At 39.3% G+C, this 18,727-nt stretch overlaps 2 protein-coding genes across 3 annotated transcripts; one reads left to right on the top strand and one right to left on the bottom strand.

Annotated features, from left to right (window-relative positions):
- The first annotated feature begins 313 nt into the window (after positions 1-313).
- On the top strand, positions 314-9,767 carry LOC140935399 (uncharacterized). Of its 2 annotated transcripts, none has more exons than XM_073384950.1 (6): positions 314-432; positions 4,236-4,477; positions 5,224-5,523; positions 6,491-6,625; positions 7,466-7,838; positions 9,349-9,767. In XM_073384950.1, the coding sequence occupies exons 2-6, from the start codon at positions 4,250-4,252 to the stop codon at positions 9,564-9,566; spliced, it is 1,254 nt and encodes a 417-aa protein (XP_073241051.1). In that variant the 5' UTR covers positions 314-432; positions 4,236-4,249; the 3' UTR covers positions 9,567-9,767. The 2 variants fall into 2 exon arrangements, with proteins under 2 accessions (XP_073241051.1, XP_073241050.1); XM_073384949.1 differs by lacking the exon at positions 314-432 and adding an exon at positions 470-833.
- A 3,202-nt stretch (positions 9,768-12,969) lies between these two features.
- LOC140935398 (uncharacterized) lies at positions 12,970-17,450 on the bottom strand. Its single transcript, XM_073384948.1, has 2 exons — positions 16,929-17,450; positions 12,970-13,670 (listed from the first exon to the last, which is right to left on the bottom strand). Exons 1-2 carry the CDS (start codon positions 17,136-17,138, stop codon positions 13,359-13,361), a joined length of 522 nt encoding a protein of 173 aa, XP_073241049.1. The 5' UTR covers positions 17,139-17,450; the 3' UTR covers positions 12,970-13,358.
- Between the last annotated feature and the right edge of the window lie 1,277 nt (positions 17,451-18,727).

Genomic DNA, 18,727 nt, shown 5'->3' with positions numbered 1-18,727 from the left:
GTTCTTTTCGTGGGAGGGGTGGTAGACTAAGAGAGCGATTTGTGCGGGGATTTGTGAGACACCTGTAGAATAATATAATATTTTGTCAAACTGAACTCCGAATTGAACAACGAATCAACCACGTTTTTAATAATAAATGTTATAATGGTCAGTGTCAAAAATAATGATACAAAAGAATCAACAAAAAGCCCCCTGCTCGCAACCTTGCTCCTAACCCTACCCCTATCCTGACGTTTTTCCCACATTCTTTCCCAGTCTTTCTGAATCGAAGTATTTTTTCGGCAGCTGGGTGAAGCAACAACAATCGGAGTTACATGAAATTGCATCAGCGATGAAAACCCGAGGAATTACAAAAAGACCAATTTTTATTCCCTTGAAGGTTTTCACGTTGCATCAGCCTGGAAATACTGATTGGAGTTGCATCAGAAACGCGTACGTAATGCAGCCTATAGAAGCGGTACTGAACAACAAGTAATTCCACTATGAGCTTGGATCTTTTCCTGGCTTTTCTGACAAGTGGTTATACCCAGTGGTTAGATTGCCTTAGTTTGGAAAAATGATCATTGACGCCTTAGGGACCTTAAACGACTTTTGCAGCCTCAAATTCTTACTCCTGTCGACATTTTTGCTACCAGTCTTCTGGCTCGTGTTCAAGTTTGTAGAAGAACGATTGTCTCCTTTACAAAAGATACCTAGTCCACCAGGTGCCTTACCTTTGATTGGCCATGTTTTCGAAGTTCTGCGGCGTGACAATTTCCTTCAAGCGCTGCGATCGTGGACTAACCAGTATGCTCCCATGTTTGTTATTCACCCCGGATTGGGAATAGGGATTGGTGAGCCAGAAGTAGAAATAATATTACAAACACTAATAATGAATGACAACTTTAATACTCGTGTTAAAAAGTCCTTTTAAGCTTGTATGTTAATGTTAAACCCAGTTCGACATTTTCAAGGAAATTTGCCTTTTGACTTTTCATAAAATTAATATGCACATGGACAGGCGGACGTATACAAAACATGGACTCCCCCGGTCCATGGACCACCCCTGTGGACCTACAATCCTGGACAAAAGTCCTTGGGACAGTGCTGCAATATTCATATTTTTCTGTTATTTCTCGGTTCCCTCTTAAAACAATGCATCCTTTTCAAAATTTTCTTCCAGTTCTTCCTCCCCCCACCCTATACAAAGTTGAAACTCTAAAAAAATTCTGGACACATGCATCCAACATTGTTTGAGGGGTGAGGGAAGGGGCTGGGCCTGTGTTCATTGGAAAATGCCCCAGAAATGCAAAATTGTCCCATGACTTTTGTCCACGATTGTAGTCCATGGATCCCTTTGTGGACCTGGGCATGAACTACCTCTATGGACCACCCTTATTTTTGAAGATGAATTAAATAGTAATCTATTCCCAGTGGACGCTCGCATAACAAAGGCCTGGGACTCAAGAGATGAGTTACAGGACATGCGAGTCCGCAGGCAAGAAGACGATAGGACTAGACCAAGATAAGAGAAAAAGTCGGGGGGGAGGGAGGGTTAAACAAACGAACCCCAAAGCAAAACGGGTGTAGACCCCCCCCTCCCACCCCACAAGGGACTTCGACGGGCGCATGAATCCAATCCTTCCGCCCTTGCAGCCAAACTGGGCAAATTTGCTAACACACATGTTTATTTATATATCGAAAGCCACTCCCGAGGGAGAAACGCACACACACCCCTGAAATAGATCTCTCGCTACTAATTCGTCAGAATTAAGGCCAGTGTTACGCGAGCGAGCACTGGGAAAAGTCAAGAAACTGTGTCAATAAATTATTAAGGTATTACCACAGGATTATGGACTCCCCATATTATACACTTGTTCAAATTTTTAACTAATGTAATGAGTTTGGTTTAGTCTGGTGAAGGAGCAACAATATTTGACGGGAACATGAGGAGAGGCAGGGAGGAAGTAGTCTTCCCACACAGCTTTTTTTGTGTCATCGTGTTGCATGATGACACAATACGGCTGCGTTGGAGACTAGGGAGGAAATACATGTCTAATAATGTTTAATACGGTCTTTATTTGTACTCACTCTAGCTAACAATGAAAATATTAAAAGTAGAATTAGAGTACACTCCCCAAGCTTTCCTTCCCTTGATAGCCCTTTGAAATGTTTATTGATCAGCAAACCTGTTGAATCCTGCTTTTTGTGTGGATCAAGCACAAAATGGCCAGCATATTTTCAAACAATGTGGTGGTTGGTCAGACGTCTGACAAGCTTTGCAGACATAACAGTTACAGCTAATTCGAGAAAGGATGTCGGAAAAATGTGCACACGACAATCCCGAAAGGTAGTATGGGATATGATCAATACACTGTTTCTGACGACCGTACCTGTCAAACCTCCTTTTGTTGCTTTCCTTTAGCACTCGCAAGCACATTTCCACGGCCTTTCGTACCAATTCTTTCAAATTTCTTTAAAGAACAGTGAACTTAAAACCACCCACAATGCCTTTCAGGATTGTCGCATGCACTTTTTCCAACAACCTTTCTCAAAATAGCTGTATATGCAGGTAATTTTTTTGCTTGATGCATAAGCAGGATTCTAAAAGTGTGCAGATGAATAAACGTTTCCATGGGCCATCAAAGGAAGGGAAGACTTGGGAGGGTACACAAAAGCAACAACACAAAAACTTGTTGATGTAGGAGACTGCTTCCATCATACCCCTCCTCCCATCCTCTTCAAAGAATGTCACTACTTCACCAGACTTAACTTGTCAATCCATGTATGGAATTTAAAAAAAATTGAACAGTATATAATATGAGGAGCCCATAACCCAATGATAATGTAAACTGATGGAAGTTAATTTGTTCATTTAAGGTTCCTAAACACTTATTTAGACCTGTGGTAAAATTTATCTTCGTAAAATAAAGGGTGGTCCACAGGGGGTAGTGGGGTGTTGTTGCAATTAAACTGCATACAGGATGCATACCCATTGTGAGCCTTGTCTCATTAACTTGTCTCCCATTATTTTCTTCCATAACTCTAGCCCCAGTTGTTCAAAAACGGGATAATGTTATCTGCTGGATAAATCTCTATCCATTGGATATTGCACTAAGGTTTCCCTCACACTGTACGTATCTACTAGATAGTGATACATCTGGCCCCAGTTGTTCCAAAGCTGGATAACACTATCCACTGGATAAATCTCTATCCACTAAAAAACGCAATTGGTTTCCTAATACTTTTCCACTGGATAGTGATTTATCCGGTGGCTAGCACTATCCAAAGTTTGAACAACCCAGGCCTGGTGGATAGCACTATGCGGCATTTGAACAACAGAAGCCTGTTCAACCGTAGGAAGGTTAGGGATTCAGATCCCAGGTGGCACCACTCTTCTGAGGTGACAGGTACAGGTGGGGGGGGATGGCTATGGGCATAAAATAAATGATGAAAAAAAAGCAAAAGAGTAAAATAATGAAACCTCAATGCTTATACTATCTTCAAATTTATGAGAGCAAAAATTGTGCTCATGGTAACCCTAAGGACCTTCATGTTTCACTCCGTTAATAGTGCTACTCAAATTCCTATCAGTGACTGTCAGTCAAGTAACTAACTTGACTCCTGCTTGCACCCATAAGGTGTTCTTTATAGAGGGGGGATACATACTTCCCTAGTGTGAATTTCAAATTCAGACTTTTCGTGTTTTGAGGAGTATGGCCATGTCTCTGTTGGGTTTTAACCCATCTTTATGTTGTTTGTCACCATTTCATCTTGTGTCAGTGTTTTAAGGCCATGTCACTTGTAAGAGTTTTTTCTTAACAGGGCCTTACGCATGCAAAAAACGGAGGAGGAGAAGGAACAATTTTAAAATGAAATAGAGAGGGGACTGGGAAGAGGAGGGGCCGGTGTTTCCTGCTTCTTTTCCATATCACTCTCAGCTCTCCCCCCCCCCCCCCCCTACTCCCCCGGCCACCCTTCCCTTTTTGTTTATGTACTATTTAAAGTTATGCATGTCCTTTGCTCCATGGATTGTAGTGACCTGGGTCCATCCCTTTGGTCCCAGTGCACTCTGTTATGTTTAAGGGTGTTTGACATACTTTATACATCGTTTCTTTATCATGATAGTTTAAAGAACAAAAATGTATAGTAATGATTTTTTTTGTTGTTTTCTAATATTACAGTACCTGTGTTATTCTGTAAAAACCACCATAATTTTGCTTTTTCTTTTTTTGCTATTTTTGTGTGTTGTTTAGGTGGCTATCGAGTCATGATTGTTGATCCAGAGATTATCAGATCTGTAGCTGTTACAAACTGTCAAAAGTTTGCCCGTTCTGACTTTGTAACAAAGGTCATTCCTAGTATAGAAAAAGCGTTGTTTGCAGTTAATGGAAGAGTACATGCACGTCAAAGAAGAATGATTGGCCCTGCGTTTAACTCTTCAAATTTGAGAGGATTTCTGGATGTTTTCAAGGAAAATGCAGAGAAGCTTCTACAGGTAATCAAGCAATTATATATAACAAAAAAACAAGTTTAAGCAAAGATAACCTTGTTTATTGGGGGCAACAAGAGGAGCCTGTAATCCTAATCTCCATCTGCTATTATGCATGCTTGGTACGTAAGTAGCCATCGTTCATGTGGATTCACTAAAAATGACTGGAATGCATAGAACGCAGTCTGATTACACACATTTGTGCCATCCAGTGATCACTCGTAATCTGATCGTGTGCACTGGACCTTCTATCGATTCACATGGAAACTTATGCAAAAGGCACACCAACAATGGAGCAAAAGTGTTTTGACCTTCAGTCAGAAGCCTGAAATTTGCCCGCACCCGCTAACCTTTGGAATATTACCAGTTTTATAAATTGTCTGGAGTGAGTAGTGTTTTTCTTTTTACTGGTATTAGCATTAGTCTGTGAATTGTGAAATTATTTTGTTCTATTATTTTTTGGTCTTCTGCTCCTTTCTTTACCCTTTTGAGTATAATTTGTTAATGTGTATAGTTAATGTAGTAGAGTTAACGTGTTTAAATTCCTTGTAAGAATTTGCGATAAACATCAATAAAATACAAAAAAAGTTTTATTATTTTTAGATGCTTGGAACTGGGGAGAGCAGTAAAATAAAATATTGTCGTAGTTAATTCTGTTAATTCCTTTAACTTAATTAGAGTTGATTATAAACAAGTTATGGATCTTAAGTCTTCCATTTGAGAAAATTTATGTTTTTTACTGTGATACTCAGCTTTGGTCTGGCCAGTTAAAAGATTTGAAATCACCAGAGGGATTCATGGAAACAGAAGTTATTAAAGAGCTAAGCCATCTTACTCTTGATGTGATTGGAGAAAGTGCTTTCAGCTACAAATTCAACTCTGTGCTTGGAGGGGACAGCAAGATTTCTGAAGCTTTCAACACTGTAATTCAAGGATTTGAATTCAAGTATTTAATCCTGAAGTTGATGATTCCATTCTTTGATTACCTGCCCTTAAAAGAAAACAGGAGAATTCAGTCAGCGAGGGAAATCTCTGATAACATTGTAATGGAGGTACATAGTGTAGTTAAACGGATTACTAATATTGATATGTGGATTGAATTAATGAAAGGGAGCCATTTCAGTCGTTGTCTCAGTTCAAAGTGAGAAACCATTAATATGAATATGACTTTATTTTCATGCAAATAAAGCTCCTTTTCAACAAAGGTTTTGCACTTAGCCTCAATTTGAAAGTGAGATTTTGTAACTTGGAAATGGCCTGTTAATTTCTATATTTCAGTATCAGTCCAAGTGTGCAGAAATAAGCCTTAATTCACTCATGATAAATTGCTATATTCTCCTTCAAACTGCTTTGTACTTGCTTTTGAAAAAAAACCACAGGAGAATTTGAAATTTTCCTAGCTATGCTCGTGAATGGTCATGAATAGACCATCAACAGGTCACCTATTGCAGTTGTTTGGCAAGAGAAGCCTCAACCTCGTTCCAATGGACTCTCTTCCTGGCGGGGGGGACTCCACATATGAAAAGGGTGGGGATGCTCGTCGTCTCGCTTAGGGGTATAACTTTCAGATTTTGGTCTCACTTAGGGTGTTCTGGGCAAAATGCCATCATATTTCGCCGTGAAGGTCTCGTTTAGGGTTGCACGCGAAAAAATGTAAAAATATATATTTGATATGTATATTATTTTTAATTCGTTTTATTTACTCCATTCATATAATCCAAGTATTCCCATTTGTCTGTGTTTTAACATGGTCTCTTTTAGGGGTCAAAAAAAGCTTGGGCCATGCCCAGATCGGTCTCCTTTAGGGGTTTACTTTAAAATTTCCGACAAGCATCCCCACCCCTTTCATATGCGGAGTCCCCCCGGGGCTCTCTTCTTTTCTGGAAGATGTTAACCCATAGAAACAAAGTCCGTTGGCCTGTTTACTTCTCGATATTTCAGTGATTTTTAGACTCTCTGCCCCAACGACGCAGCACTGTTAGTGTTTTACAAACTAATCGCTGAACTCAAATTAAACAGGTTATCCTAGACCGGCGCAAAAAGAAAAGAGAAGGAAATTATGCGCCATTAAAGAAAGATCTTCTTGACTTGTTAATGGACATGTATGACGAAGAAACTGACTCAAGAATGGACGATGAAGAATTAAGGGCCCAGGTATACGTGGAAGTATAATGACTTTACGAATAGGTGATAATGTGGAATAAAAAAAACTCTAATAACGCTAAGCAATGGGTATTTTTCTGAATCTCCAACGAACAGGTAGTGATTGGGTTCTGCTTAGGTCGGAAAATTTCAGAGTACTAACCTTTTCATTATTATTATTATTGTTATTATTATTAGTAGTATTATTAGCAGCAGCAGCCTTGCTGTGTCTCAGAGGAACCAGGAGAAAGAGAAGAGCAGTCAATATATCTGACATTGACATTACATCGGAAAGTGCGCAAGCCAGAATTTAAGTAGTAACTTTTTATCGGTTTGAATTATTTTTTAGATAGTCATTTTACGACAATTCTCTTTCGTACACAAGAAGAATGTACATAGGGTATATATTTTAATATTCATATTCTTGAATCTGTAAATAGTCTATTTTTTTGAATCTATTAATAAAGTTATTTTATTTTTAATTTAAAAAATTATTATTATTATTATTATTATTATTATTACTTTTTTTGCAAATCGGAAAGCGCTTCTCGAGCTTTTGAAAGAACGAAGACCTTTTTCTTATTTTTTGGTTTCGTTTTGTTTTGTTGGCAAATTCTATTGGGTCATGGAGGGATTCATGCAGTAGCTTTGAAAGAAACTTAACTGTGGTGCCGAGTTCCTTCGGTCAGGGGGTGAAACATAAAGATTTGGTTTTTTAAGTTGATAAAGTCATTTTTTACCACCGTAAATAAAAGAAAACCTGATGTTTCGAGCAATAGGCCTTTGTCAGAGCGATTTTAGGGCCTTTTATTTCAGCCTTTTGTCTAATTACTTTATGATTTATTTTGGCAGGTTTTCACTTTTCTTTTAGCGGGAAATGACACAACTAGCGTGGCCATGGCTTGGACACTGTATGAACTTGCCAAAAACCCACACATTCAAGAACGGCTAAGATCAGAGGTTAAGGCAGTCTTCCTAGATGATGAAAAAATTACATGGGAAAAACTCGAGAAGTTACAGTTCTTAGAAAATGTTCTGAAAGAGTCTCTTCGCTTACACTCACCTGCTCCTGTCACAAATCGCGTCTCCATATCAGATGTTGAAATAGCAGGGTATTTTATACCCAAAGGAACACAAATTCTATTTCCCATTGATGCGATTGGGCGTTCATCTCAATTCTGGTCCAACCCGGACATATTTGATCCAGGACGCTTTGAACAAGGAGGTGAGTAATAGTAATAGCTTGATTTGAAACGCTCAGCTTGGAGCCACAAGGTTCCCTTGGTGGCGGAGCTGGAAGATGTTCAGTGTATGATTATTTTTACCAACAGAAGCTTTCATTCTAAAATAATTTAACTAAAGCTTTCCTGCGCTTTAAGGGTAGAATCGCATTCAGCGTAAAGCACACATTCATTGTCATGATCGTAGCAAAATTGATCATGGTAGCCGGTCCAGCTTTATTCAGTCAGAAGTAACGTTTTACAGTAACTATATCCCCCATGCTTTACACCGTTACTGAATTCTTTGTACTGTGATAGTGGCTTATGATAGTACTGACACTACTTTTGGAGTGAATGCTACCTGTCAGTACATTTATTCTCCAGGTTTGTTCATTGTGAAGTGTAAATAAAGTAGCTTGTTTCCTACCCTTACCAGCTCCACTTTTTAAGAGGGGCTATGACAGGAGGATATTACTGTTTGAGGTCAATTCTGTTCTGAAGGCATTACTTAGTGCCTTTACCCATACACAATATACCCCTGCAGCCTAGTCCCTAGAAGTCCCTAGGCGTTCTCGGCGCGGTCAATCCTGGACTCCGCCGTGAGCTGTGACGTCACCGAGAGTCTTTCCCAGACTTCGCGCGGACAACGGGTCAAGAGAGAACGCCTAGGGACTAGGCTGATACTCCTGTAGAATTATGAAGAAGATATCAAGCAAATTTCATCAGAAAGCACTAGTTATAATGGTGATTTTTGCAGGCACAGTATTAGAAGTTGACCCAACTGTTTCAAGTTTCAATCCATGTCCATCCTTACTATCTGTTGCGACAGACGACAGGAAACAGTTTCAATGCCTTAATTATAATGTTACGTAACAAAACTGGAACATTAGTTTTGGAATTTAATTGATGAGAAAAAGGTTTAAGCTTTTTAAAAAGATATCAAATTGCGTGACGTAGCCCCGTTCAACTCCCGGCACCATCCGAGAGCGACCATAGGACTTTTATATGATACTTGTATTTGACTGGATGAGTTTGTTATAAAGAAAGAAGGTTTTCGAATAAACTATGGCCCGGTGTCACCAGGGGAATGAAAGTATTAAGTTTTGTCACGGTGAGTGGATAATAGGGAGCAAGGGATGGCGCAGTGGTGAGAGCACTCGCCTGCCACCAATGTGGCTCAGATTCAGTCCCGGCGTGGCCGCCATATGTGGTTTGAGTTTGTTGTTGGTTCTCTCCTCTAGTCCGAGAGCTTTCCCCCCGGGTACTCTGGTTTTTCCTCTCACCTTAAAAGCAAACACTTTCAAATACCAATTCGATCTGGGACGTGCAGACACGTTTAAAACGAGTTCTTGATGTGCTGCAAAACGTTTTTTGAGAGAAGTATCTTCCAGCTCTAGCTACAGCATAAAAATGGTTCATCTTCCCTTTTGCTTAAACTCCCTAACATCGCAATACCACCCATTTACGTCTATAAGGAAACTCTGTTGTTTTAATTTTGTCTATTTTCCTCGTTAGGTGTCCAATCTAGTATCCAGACTTTCTCGCTTATTCCGTTTGGGTGTGGTCCGCGCATGTGTATTGGTAACAAGTTTGCTATGATGGAGATGAAAGTGGTTTTAGCAACGTTGGTAAAGAATTTCTCTTTTAGTGAGGTTCCTGGTTGTGTGGTGAAAGAAGCTGCCTGGGCGACTGTACATCCAAGTGGTCTGAAGTTGCGAATCAAAATGGCCTAGACTCGGTAGTAACTTCAGTGTGAAGAGAGCCACAAAATCTGGCCGAACAGTGTACCGATTTTTATATTATTTATTGCATTGACCCCAGGGTCAGTTTTCAAACTCTTAGAACTTTTTTAGTAAACTTTTTTAAAAAACGTAAGCAAACTAACAGTGTATTGGCAATAACCTTTGAACAGTACAGTCAAGTAGCAACCTTAGTGTGCCGATTTTTATATTATTTATTGTATTGACCCCCGGGTCACTTTCCAAACACTTAGAACTTTTTCAGTCAACCTTTTGAAACATTTAGTAAAGAAATTCTGCGCAGTTGAAAATTAAAGGTAGCTGCCTAGCTTTAAGAATCCTCCTTCAAGTTTGAGCCCCGAGGTATGAATGCGGTCAAAACTGGAGTGTTCATATCACAGGCAACCCAAGATCAGTACGACGTATGAGAGCTTATAAAAAATTTAACATCATGTGCTGTCACTGGTGTCTCACATTACTGTTCACATTGCGCTATCCTCAAAATGGCCGTGAACATGAAGGCCTGGAATTCAGGTAATAGATTCATGAAGATAAATACTCGCTGAAATTTTCAAAATAAAAACACTTATCTTATTTATTTGAGTTGTTCTTGCCTGCTGTGTGGTTATTTTTCCGATCCCTTGCGATTTTAGAGAGTCAAGTGGAAACCCGGGGGTAGATAGTCTGCTACACAGCCGTTTTTATTGTCGTCACGGCTGTGTAGCAGACTAGGGGGTAGAGGAATACATCGCTTAAATCGCTAGCGGAAAGCCAATCAAAAGCTTCGTGGTTCCAAGCTGTTAAAGACGGCGAACTACGATGGCGACAGCAGGGAAAAAGACATTTGCAAAGTAACTACCTGTATCGTTTTCTTTTTTATCATGATTAGTCTACCCACTCATTTTCCAATTAAGGCCAATTTTTCTGGAGCTGTATATTCTTTGGGATCACATACAATAACCACTTGCTGGTAGAAATTTGGCACTATATATAATACCCAAAAATATAAGATCCTTTTGAGCCAAGACGCACGGCGGCGGCTACGAAAACGTCACTTAAAAAGGGAATTCGCGCTGTTTCAAACTTTATCTTACTCCATCTCTCTGAATTCGTCAAATGTTGGCAATTTTTTCTGGAGTTGAATTCTAAAAGACTGTATCAAAGTTCAGGAAAAGAAAAAGAAAGTCGTTGTCTTGTGTTTACGTCCTCCACAGAACGTGAAATTAGGCATTTTCACGTCGTAGTCGGGCAGTGACGGAGTACAAAAATGCGTGATGCACATATAAAGTTCAGTTAGAGAAATATCAGGGGCACCCAACGAGAATATAGTTCAAAAACACCTAAACATAGCATTGTTTAATGTATTTTAGTATTTAAACGGTAGATAGAGGCATATTTTTATTCCCTAAACATTTTTCATCTGTTGGGATTTCCTAGCTTACAGTCTAGTGATCCGAAAATTATTGGGATCAAAACTCACCTTTTCGAAAATTTCAGCCAGAAAAAAGGCTTCCGAAAATTCTAGGTGACCATTTTAGGGTACAAATCCTTTAAAAATGGGCAATTTTACCATTTTTCAAATGTTAGAAAATCTCAGGGGAAGCAGGCAAGCAAGAAATTTTACAACAAATGTTCCGAAAATTCTAGATCTCAAATCGTCTTCCGAACAGATATATTCCGAAAATTGACGTTGGGTGCCCCTGAAATATGCCTAAAAAGTGTGATGAAGGTGCAGAGTTGTCGTTTTGCTTCGTAAACCTATTCGTTTCTCGACGTTCCCGCTACCGTCGGTTTCATGGTGGCATAAGCTCTCTAATGTCAAATACTTAAGGGAGACAAAATCAGGTGAACTCAGAAAAAAACACATTTTTTTTCTCACTCAGCAAGTTTATTCAACACAAGTCAAAGGTATAAGTTGGAGATACCACTGCACCTCCGCCGGCCATTTGACAGCTATTTTCGAGTTCCTTAGCTTTCAAAATCAGTAGACACACTATTAACTTTTGATACCACAATTATCCTTTGTGCAGATTCGCAAATTATCTGACGGTTTAGAGGTGTGGATTGCGCAAAATTAATTCAGTGTTTAAAATAACGAAGCATATGGGAAAAGTGCTGTTGTGCAAGAGAGAATGAGCTAGATTATTTTCTCTAGCTGATGTGTTAGTAGCCTGAGTGGTGTTTTTCTGCAATCCCGCACCTTACGAGCTTCATTTTGGGATAATCCAAAGTTAAGGTGGATTTCTACTGTCGCGTAATTTTTACGTGAGTACGCTCTTAAATAAAATAGAGGCAATGTACGAAAGGCCACGCGTAAATGTAAAAGTTGAGCAAGGTTCAACTTTTACGTTTACGCGTGACCTTCGATACATTGCCTCTATTTTATTTACGCGGGTAAAATTTATGTGCGTACTCACGTAAAAATTACGCGACAATGGAAATCAACCCTTAGGCTCTGTTTCTAGGGAGAAAAACTGTCCTGGAAAAAAAGGGTGACTCTCCTACATTAGCAAGACTGAGCCAGCTAACTTTTCCTACATTTCCCCGCATAACTCTGCATGAGAAACAAAGGTTGGCTCGGATAGGAGGGTTACTTGCCCAGCCAGGTTTGCCCTCTTCGATAGTAAGGTCATCCTTCTAGCCGGTGTCATAGTGGGTATCCCCGCGTTTCGGGCATCCACATTCCCAAAACCCTAGTGATATGGGCATCCTCTTGTCGTATTACCTTAGTGATTTGGGTTACGGTTAAGGTTACAGGGGATGCCCCTCATATCGCTAGGGTTTTGGGAATGGGGATTACTGTAACACCGGGCCAACTTTCCCCCAATGGTCAACAAGAGACTGAACATGCGCGGACACTGTTGGCTCGAACAAAGCACTCAAATTTTTCTCATGCTGACGCCCGCATTAGTTGACTCCGCTGGAAGTATGACCACTCTCTTCCTTAAAATAACTCATGTCTACATAAACAGGGCCAAAGATCTTTTAAAAACAAGCCGCTCCCGCGAGACCTACCGAGCCCTTTTTTTTTCACAGGAAAACCGCTTTGTGTACTTCTTTCGGTTCAGTGGATCACAAATCCTAAAAATCCAAATTTGCATCTGTTGTGCTGAATCCTTTCGGAGTGTGAATTCTTTACATTCATGCATTGTTATAGTTTCCCTGAAAAACCCAATATTCGTTTTTTGAATTCAAGGATCCTCCAAAGAAACACACTTTAAGTTTAGACACCTGCTGGCAGGGCACGACAGTTGGAGCGGGAACTTTCGCGCGCCTTGCTCGTGGCCGGGCCACTTCCTAACACGGACAACTTTAGAAGAGGGAAAATAAGAGTGCTAAGCGTGTAGATGAACCCTTTAGAAACCTTTGCAAAGCAGCTAAATTTGTAGGCAAACACTCAGATTTTATATCCTTTTACTCACAAATCTTATAAAAGCGACGACCATAACTCCGGTCCGTTGATAACGCGTTTCCGAGTGTCAATCTAGCTAATAGCCGAAAAGTTTCTCAAAACTATCCAGCAGCTCTTTCTATAAGCAGCGACCTAACCTTATTACACTCTGCATGGCACAACTTAGCTTATTTTTCGTTCCTGTGTCAGGTTTGTTTGTTGATGGTCCAAAACTCCTGTTCATCCTAACCGTTTCATTTTTAACTTTCGTTTTTCCTAACTAAATATCAATAATAAAAATCTCCTTTTCGTTTAAATAGTTCATTCTTCTCTATGGGCATGTTTTTGTACATATAATTTTTTATGTTCATTTTTCTGTGCATGTGTGATGATGGTCACACGTTACTATCCATCATAAGAGGAACGCTGGTTTCTTCTTCTTTTTTGTCACTCTCTATGTCCACATTAACTTTGTAAATATTTCTAGATTCACCACCTGTCGTATCAGATGACAAACTTCCCTGGTCTCCCTGTTCCCTTGTTAAGAGCGGATATTTTGCTTGGCGTCCATTTTGAGCATTTGCCTTGTCCATAGAGTGCATGCGCAGTACAGCTCCAAAATCAAATGCGCTTGTTGTTGGTCCACCTGCTTCCGTCACCTGTGCAGGGACCCTGATTTCATGGCGTTCAACTGGTGTTTTTGGTGTCTAAAGACAATTTATGGCAGTTAGCAATGAGTTGTATGGTACCATATACAGATATCTCGAGAAAGGTTTTCGGAAAAAATGTGCACGCGACAATCCTGAAAGGTGATATGGGATATGATCTATACGCCGTTCCTGACACTGTAGCTGTCGAACTTACATTTGTTGCTTTCCTTTAGCAATCGCAAACATAAGTTCATGGTCTCTAGTGCCATTCTTGCAAATTTCTTAGAAGAACAGTGAAAAACCACCCACAATACCTTTTTGGATTGTCGCGTGCACTTTTTCCGACAACCTCTCTCGAAATAGCTGTATATTTACTCGAAAGACCGTCTCCCTCGAATAATGGCACCGCCCCAGGAATAGGCAGCTTTAACCCCAGAGTAAAGAAACCCCTACCTTCATCACCATTGTTCTTCATTTCCCTCTACTGCTTTTTATATTGTGAATGCTGATGTAACAGCTGGGGAGGGGGCATAGGTCTTTAAAACTCACTACGTTATGTAAATGTTTAAAAAACAAACCAAACATGGTCTAGGCAGGTAGGTAAGGGGGTGATGGGTTGCAGAGTTGGCCAAAGTGGAAAATACCAAAGTATTCTTTAAATTCTCATTTGGGTGGTGCTCCATGTAACCTCCAACCTTTGCTATATCTTTAGTTCTCTACAAAAATTTGCATGTGCAATGTGTAAGCTTCTTTTCATCAGCATATATATACTGTACAAGCAGATTATGCAAAGAACCAAAGATAATGTAGTGACCATCAAAACAGCAGTTTTTAGAAGATCATGGTATTTTCCACTTTCACCAGTTCTAAAGCCCCCCCCCCCCCCCCCCTCCAAGAAGTATTGGGATGTGAAGGCAGGTGAGGGGGGGAGGGGTAAAAAAAATTGCCATTTAAATAATGTATGTTATTAAAGCATCTTGATGAATCAACATTAGCTCAAAGTTTTCATCCCACACACTGGGCAGCAGCTGTAACCTGGTTATGAAATTCTGCTCTGGGTAAATATGCAGTGAAACCCCACCTTATGGCCACCTTGGTAATACAGTAAACTTGTTAATATGGCCATTTTTGGTGGCCCGGCAAAACAGCCATACATTTTCATACAAAAAAACTCTTGTTAATGCAGTCAGCCATTAATATGATTATTAATGGCCACATGTTAAAATCCCAAACATTAGAATTGTTGCTAATTTCACCCCTTTAATAGGGCTACTCTTTTGTACATTTTATATAGAAATGTAAATGCCTATGACATGTCTCTTTCTTTGACATTGATAAGCTGAACCTGTTCTTGTATTGTTTTTAGACTACAGTACAATTAAAATGCATTTGTGACAATTCAATAGCCGATTTTTAAAAGTACTTTTTGTACTGAAGAAAACTTTCAAGTAGTTTTTACAATTTATTACTGTACACAATACCTACATTCCAGTTATTTATTAAAGAGAACTGCTGTTCAACAAGTGCAAATGCAATGTATGGTGTATTTGACCCTTCCCCAGTAAATATATGGCCAACCAAATAATCTTGCAAAATTTTTTGGACCCACTGGTGACCGTATTAACGGGTTCCACTGAATAAGTTCCAGCATGCCAACATGAATAGTACATGACAGAACAAGAGACTGGAATTTGCACCTTTTTTTAAAGAGTAGTAGATATGGAAATTGGAGTGGCTCATACACACATTACTACATTTGGGGGTGTCTGTACCAGGTGCAGGTGGGGGGAGGGGGGGTTGCTGCTTACCCTTACTTTAACTCAGAGCACAGAAATTCATGTCATAAATTATTCACTTTTATAAAATAACTAAGATAGTATGTGCGCTCTGATTGGCCGAGAGGACATTTGCATGAGAGTATGTAAACATGGTTGTGACGTCAAGGTGTTTTGCTTTTCGCATGCTATCATGCAAGCACGAATTTGAAAAAGTTTTTGAGTTGACAACTCAACAAGTTTACTTTATTTACCCATTCCCTCGCTGGCTGAAAATCTTTACAAGCATGCTGTGTCAATTTTTTTTCACTTAAGCTGACACTTTATGCAAGAAAATCCGTGTTTTGGAAAGCAACTTTTTTGCAAAACAAGAACTGATTACACATGCATGACTTTGTGTGCCAGTAATGTAAGAGCTGCCCGTAAGGTGTTTCCTCATTGGCCACTGAAAACAATAACATAGCCTGCATAGCAGGCACTTGGAGGTAGCGGTCACAAGAGAAAATGGGCTATTTCCCATTGTTTCATGGTTAGGGCATTGAACCAATTGGCTTTTAGGGTTAGGAATTGCTGCTACCTCATGTACAAGACTTTGTGACCGATAAGAAATCAGTGCCATAGCAATGAGTTTTGCATTTTTTCTCAGGAAAGTTAATTTATAAAGGCAATAGAAAACTTTTTTTCTGTATTTGCATAGCCTGATATAAACACTTGACGGATTGGGCGCATTTCGTCTTGGGTTTGAATAACTGTCTCGAATTCTCCCAACCCGTCTCGTGTTAAAGAAGGCTATGACAACACGGAAAACGTTTCTGTTGCTTAAAAATGGGCCAACTACACCAATATCATGCCCACATATTGCTGGCTGTGCTTCATGTTCAGTAGGCAAACAGCCATAAATAATTTCTGTACATGTACAAAAGTGAAACAGTTTATATAGAGAGAGATATGAATCAATTGTTTCAAGTAAGTCTTTGATATTTTTCATAGATAACAAATGTATACAGTGACCCCAAAATAGCAATACTACCTCGATTAAGCAACTCAAGCCTAAAAACCTATTAATAGCACATTTCCATAGACAATCACACTATGAAGAAGCCGCTGGAAGCTTGAAACAACTCATTTACATTTTAAAGAAGGAAGCATTAGCAGCATTTAATACGAATAAATATAAGTTATTGAACCTTTTTATTTTAGGCCGTGGTTCCAGGAGCAGGTCAGATTAAATAAGCTTACTATTGATGCGATGTTCAATTTGAAAATGTAGTCTGCTTTTTTCTTCATTATAAAAAGGTTTTTACTCCGTCGAAACTGCACATCGACCGCTCCTCACCACAATGGGAAAATTTGCATTCTCTCCCACGAAATAACTTTTGCATATGAACTTTACACGAAAAATAACCATGAGGCGGGCATTGCTTTAGTCATGCAGTCAATTCAATATATTTATTTTTGTGAAAACAGTGACACGTCAATTTTCGGATGAACGTAGTTCGGTTTGTTTCAACAGGACAAGGGCTTGATAAATTCTACTTACCATAAGATGATAGTGGTAGAGTTCGTACTTGGTCTGTAAAGCTTGATTTCTTGTAGCAGGGTCCATGTACATCTCAAAGGGCGACTTGACCGGTTCGTCGAACGATCGGCAAGGTCCTTTACACAAAATGGCCAAACACCACAATACTATAAGGAATCCTGCTAGACCAGCAGCAATATAGATGGCCAATTCGTGATCGTCGAGAAACATTGTTCGATATACGTAGCTGCAGTTAGTCAGGCTTCGACGTGCCCGATCACAGTAAAAAAAAATCAGATCAGAAATTTCTACACATCGACGAACGATGATTTGACAGCATCCAGCGGAAAATCATTGGTTCGATCCGTTCATTCTCCTGAAAATTGGCTGCTCTCTGATGATCACTTTCCCAAACAAAGGGCAACGGCATGCAAATAGCAGACAAAAAGAAAGTGCTCGATTTGAAGCCGTCTGACAACGAGATTGAAATTTGAGATGATTATTTCCTTTCGCGCTTGACCTGCTGCCAACTCGCATCCACTAAAAATCGCGCGAGAGATCACGAGGTTCAATAATTTTAAACTGGATTTGAAAAAGTGACATAGAAGAAAATATAAGAATCAATGTGATTTACTCATAAGCATCAGGGTTTGCTTTTTGTGATCTAAGAGAAAAGAGGTCCATTGTCAAAAATATAAAAGCCTATTTACTGAGAATCGAATCGCTAAAATTCTCAGTCATGTCAGTACATTTTCTGTAAACATGAGTTTCCTAAACAAGGATATGAAGTAAGAATTTCTTGTTGCTTTTGTTGTTGTTGTTTCAGTAGTTATAAAGTAAGGCCATACCCATTAAGAGTGTGTTCCTCATCCCCCTCTTTTTCGTTTTGCAACAAGATCGGAATCGTGTAGGTGAAAAGTGTTTCCTCCTCCTATTCCACCATTCTGTCTATTTTTACGTTATCAGTTGCGCTTTTGGATTAATTTGATACTTTTTTTTTCTTTCTTCTTTGGACGAAAAGTGGGGGATATGGGAAACGGCTTTTAAAAATCACTCAATGATTAGGATGAATCCCGGTTTTAATAATACATGGCCTTTAAAACACGGGATTTAAAAATTATGATCATCAAAAACTTTCAGTTGTGCATGCACTTTGATGCAAAATAAAAAGAGAAAATATAAGTCTTAAAGAAAAGAAAATAAATGAAGTAATTAAAAAATAAAACAGCGAAACTCTATAAAGCCGAGATATGTATGTTAGGTATCCTTGCTTTTTAAAATAACTTTGATCATAATTAAAAATAATTTGATTATTCCTTTTTATTAATAATGATCCGTTTATATGTAGATTTAATTATTTCTGCTTTTACTTTTCAAATAATGAATAGTAGACAAGAAGCTTTATTTAAGACGAAATGATGTGAAATAATTGTTACCTTTTCTTACTCAGGTAATGCCATGTAATACGTGTGGAAATGCCCAATAAAGCGTTGTTGTTGTTGATTATGCAACAATGATAAGTGCATTTCATGAATTCTCTTTTCCCACAACAGCGAAGTACTGTTTAGGTGCGTGTTTGTTTCTTCGGTTCATGACCCTACTAACCGATGCTCTATGGAAATAAAAGGAACTTTAGATCTGTTGTCTGTCTTCACTTCATTTGCAGCGGTACGCAAAGTTGGTTGGCAAACAAGAAAAGGGAAATGTCACGAAATCGCCATCAACGTACGACCAGTACCCTAAACACCACGGAAATGAATCTCTGTAAATTGCGAGTGTATTAACCGCTATTCCTCAATCCCAATGAGGTTCGATGTGAC

Source organism: Porites lutea, chromosome 4 (assembly GCF_958299795.1).
Source record: "Porites lutea chromosome 4, jaPorLute2.1, whole genome shotgun sequence".
Lineage (NCBI taxonomy): Eukaryota > Metazoa > Cnidaria > Anthozoa > Scleractinia > Poritidae > Porites > Porites lutea.
Note: the sequence above shows the minus strand (reverse complement) of the source record. Positions and strands in the feature narration are given on the sequence as shown.

Coding starts and splice junctions, on each gene's coding strand:
- LOC140935399 (XM_073384949.1), top strand. CDS start 557: ATGATCATTGACGCCTTAGGGACCTTAAACGACTTTTGCAGCCTCAAA. Junction 5,524..6,490: donor CTGATAACATTGTAATGGAG/GTACATAGTGTA, acceptor CAAATTAAACAG/GTTATCCTAGACCGGCGCAA. Junction 7,839..9,348: donor AGGACGCTTTGAACAAGGAG/GTGAGTAATAGT, acceptor TTTCCTCGTTAG/GTGTCCAATCTAGTATCCAG.
- LOC140935398 (XM_073384948.1), bottom strand. CDS start 17,138: ATGTTTCTCGACGATCACGAATTGGCCATCTATATTGCTGCTGGTCTA. Junction 13,671..16,928: donor TCTACCACTATCATCTTATG/GTAAGTAGAATT, acceptor AATTGTCTTTAG/ACACCAAAAACACCAGTTGA.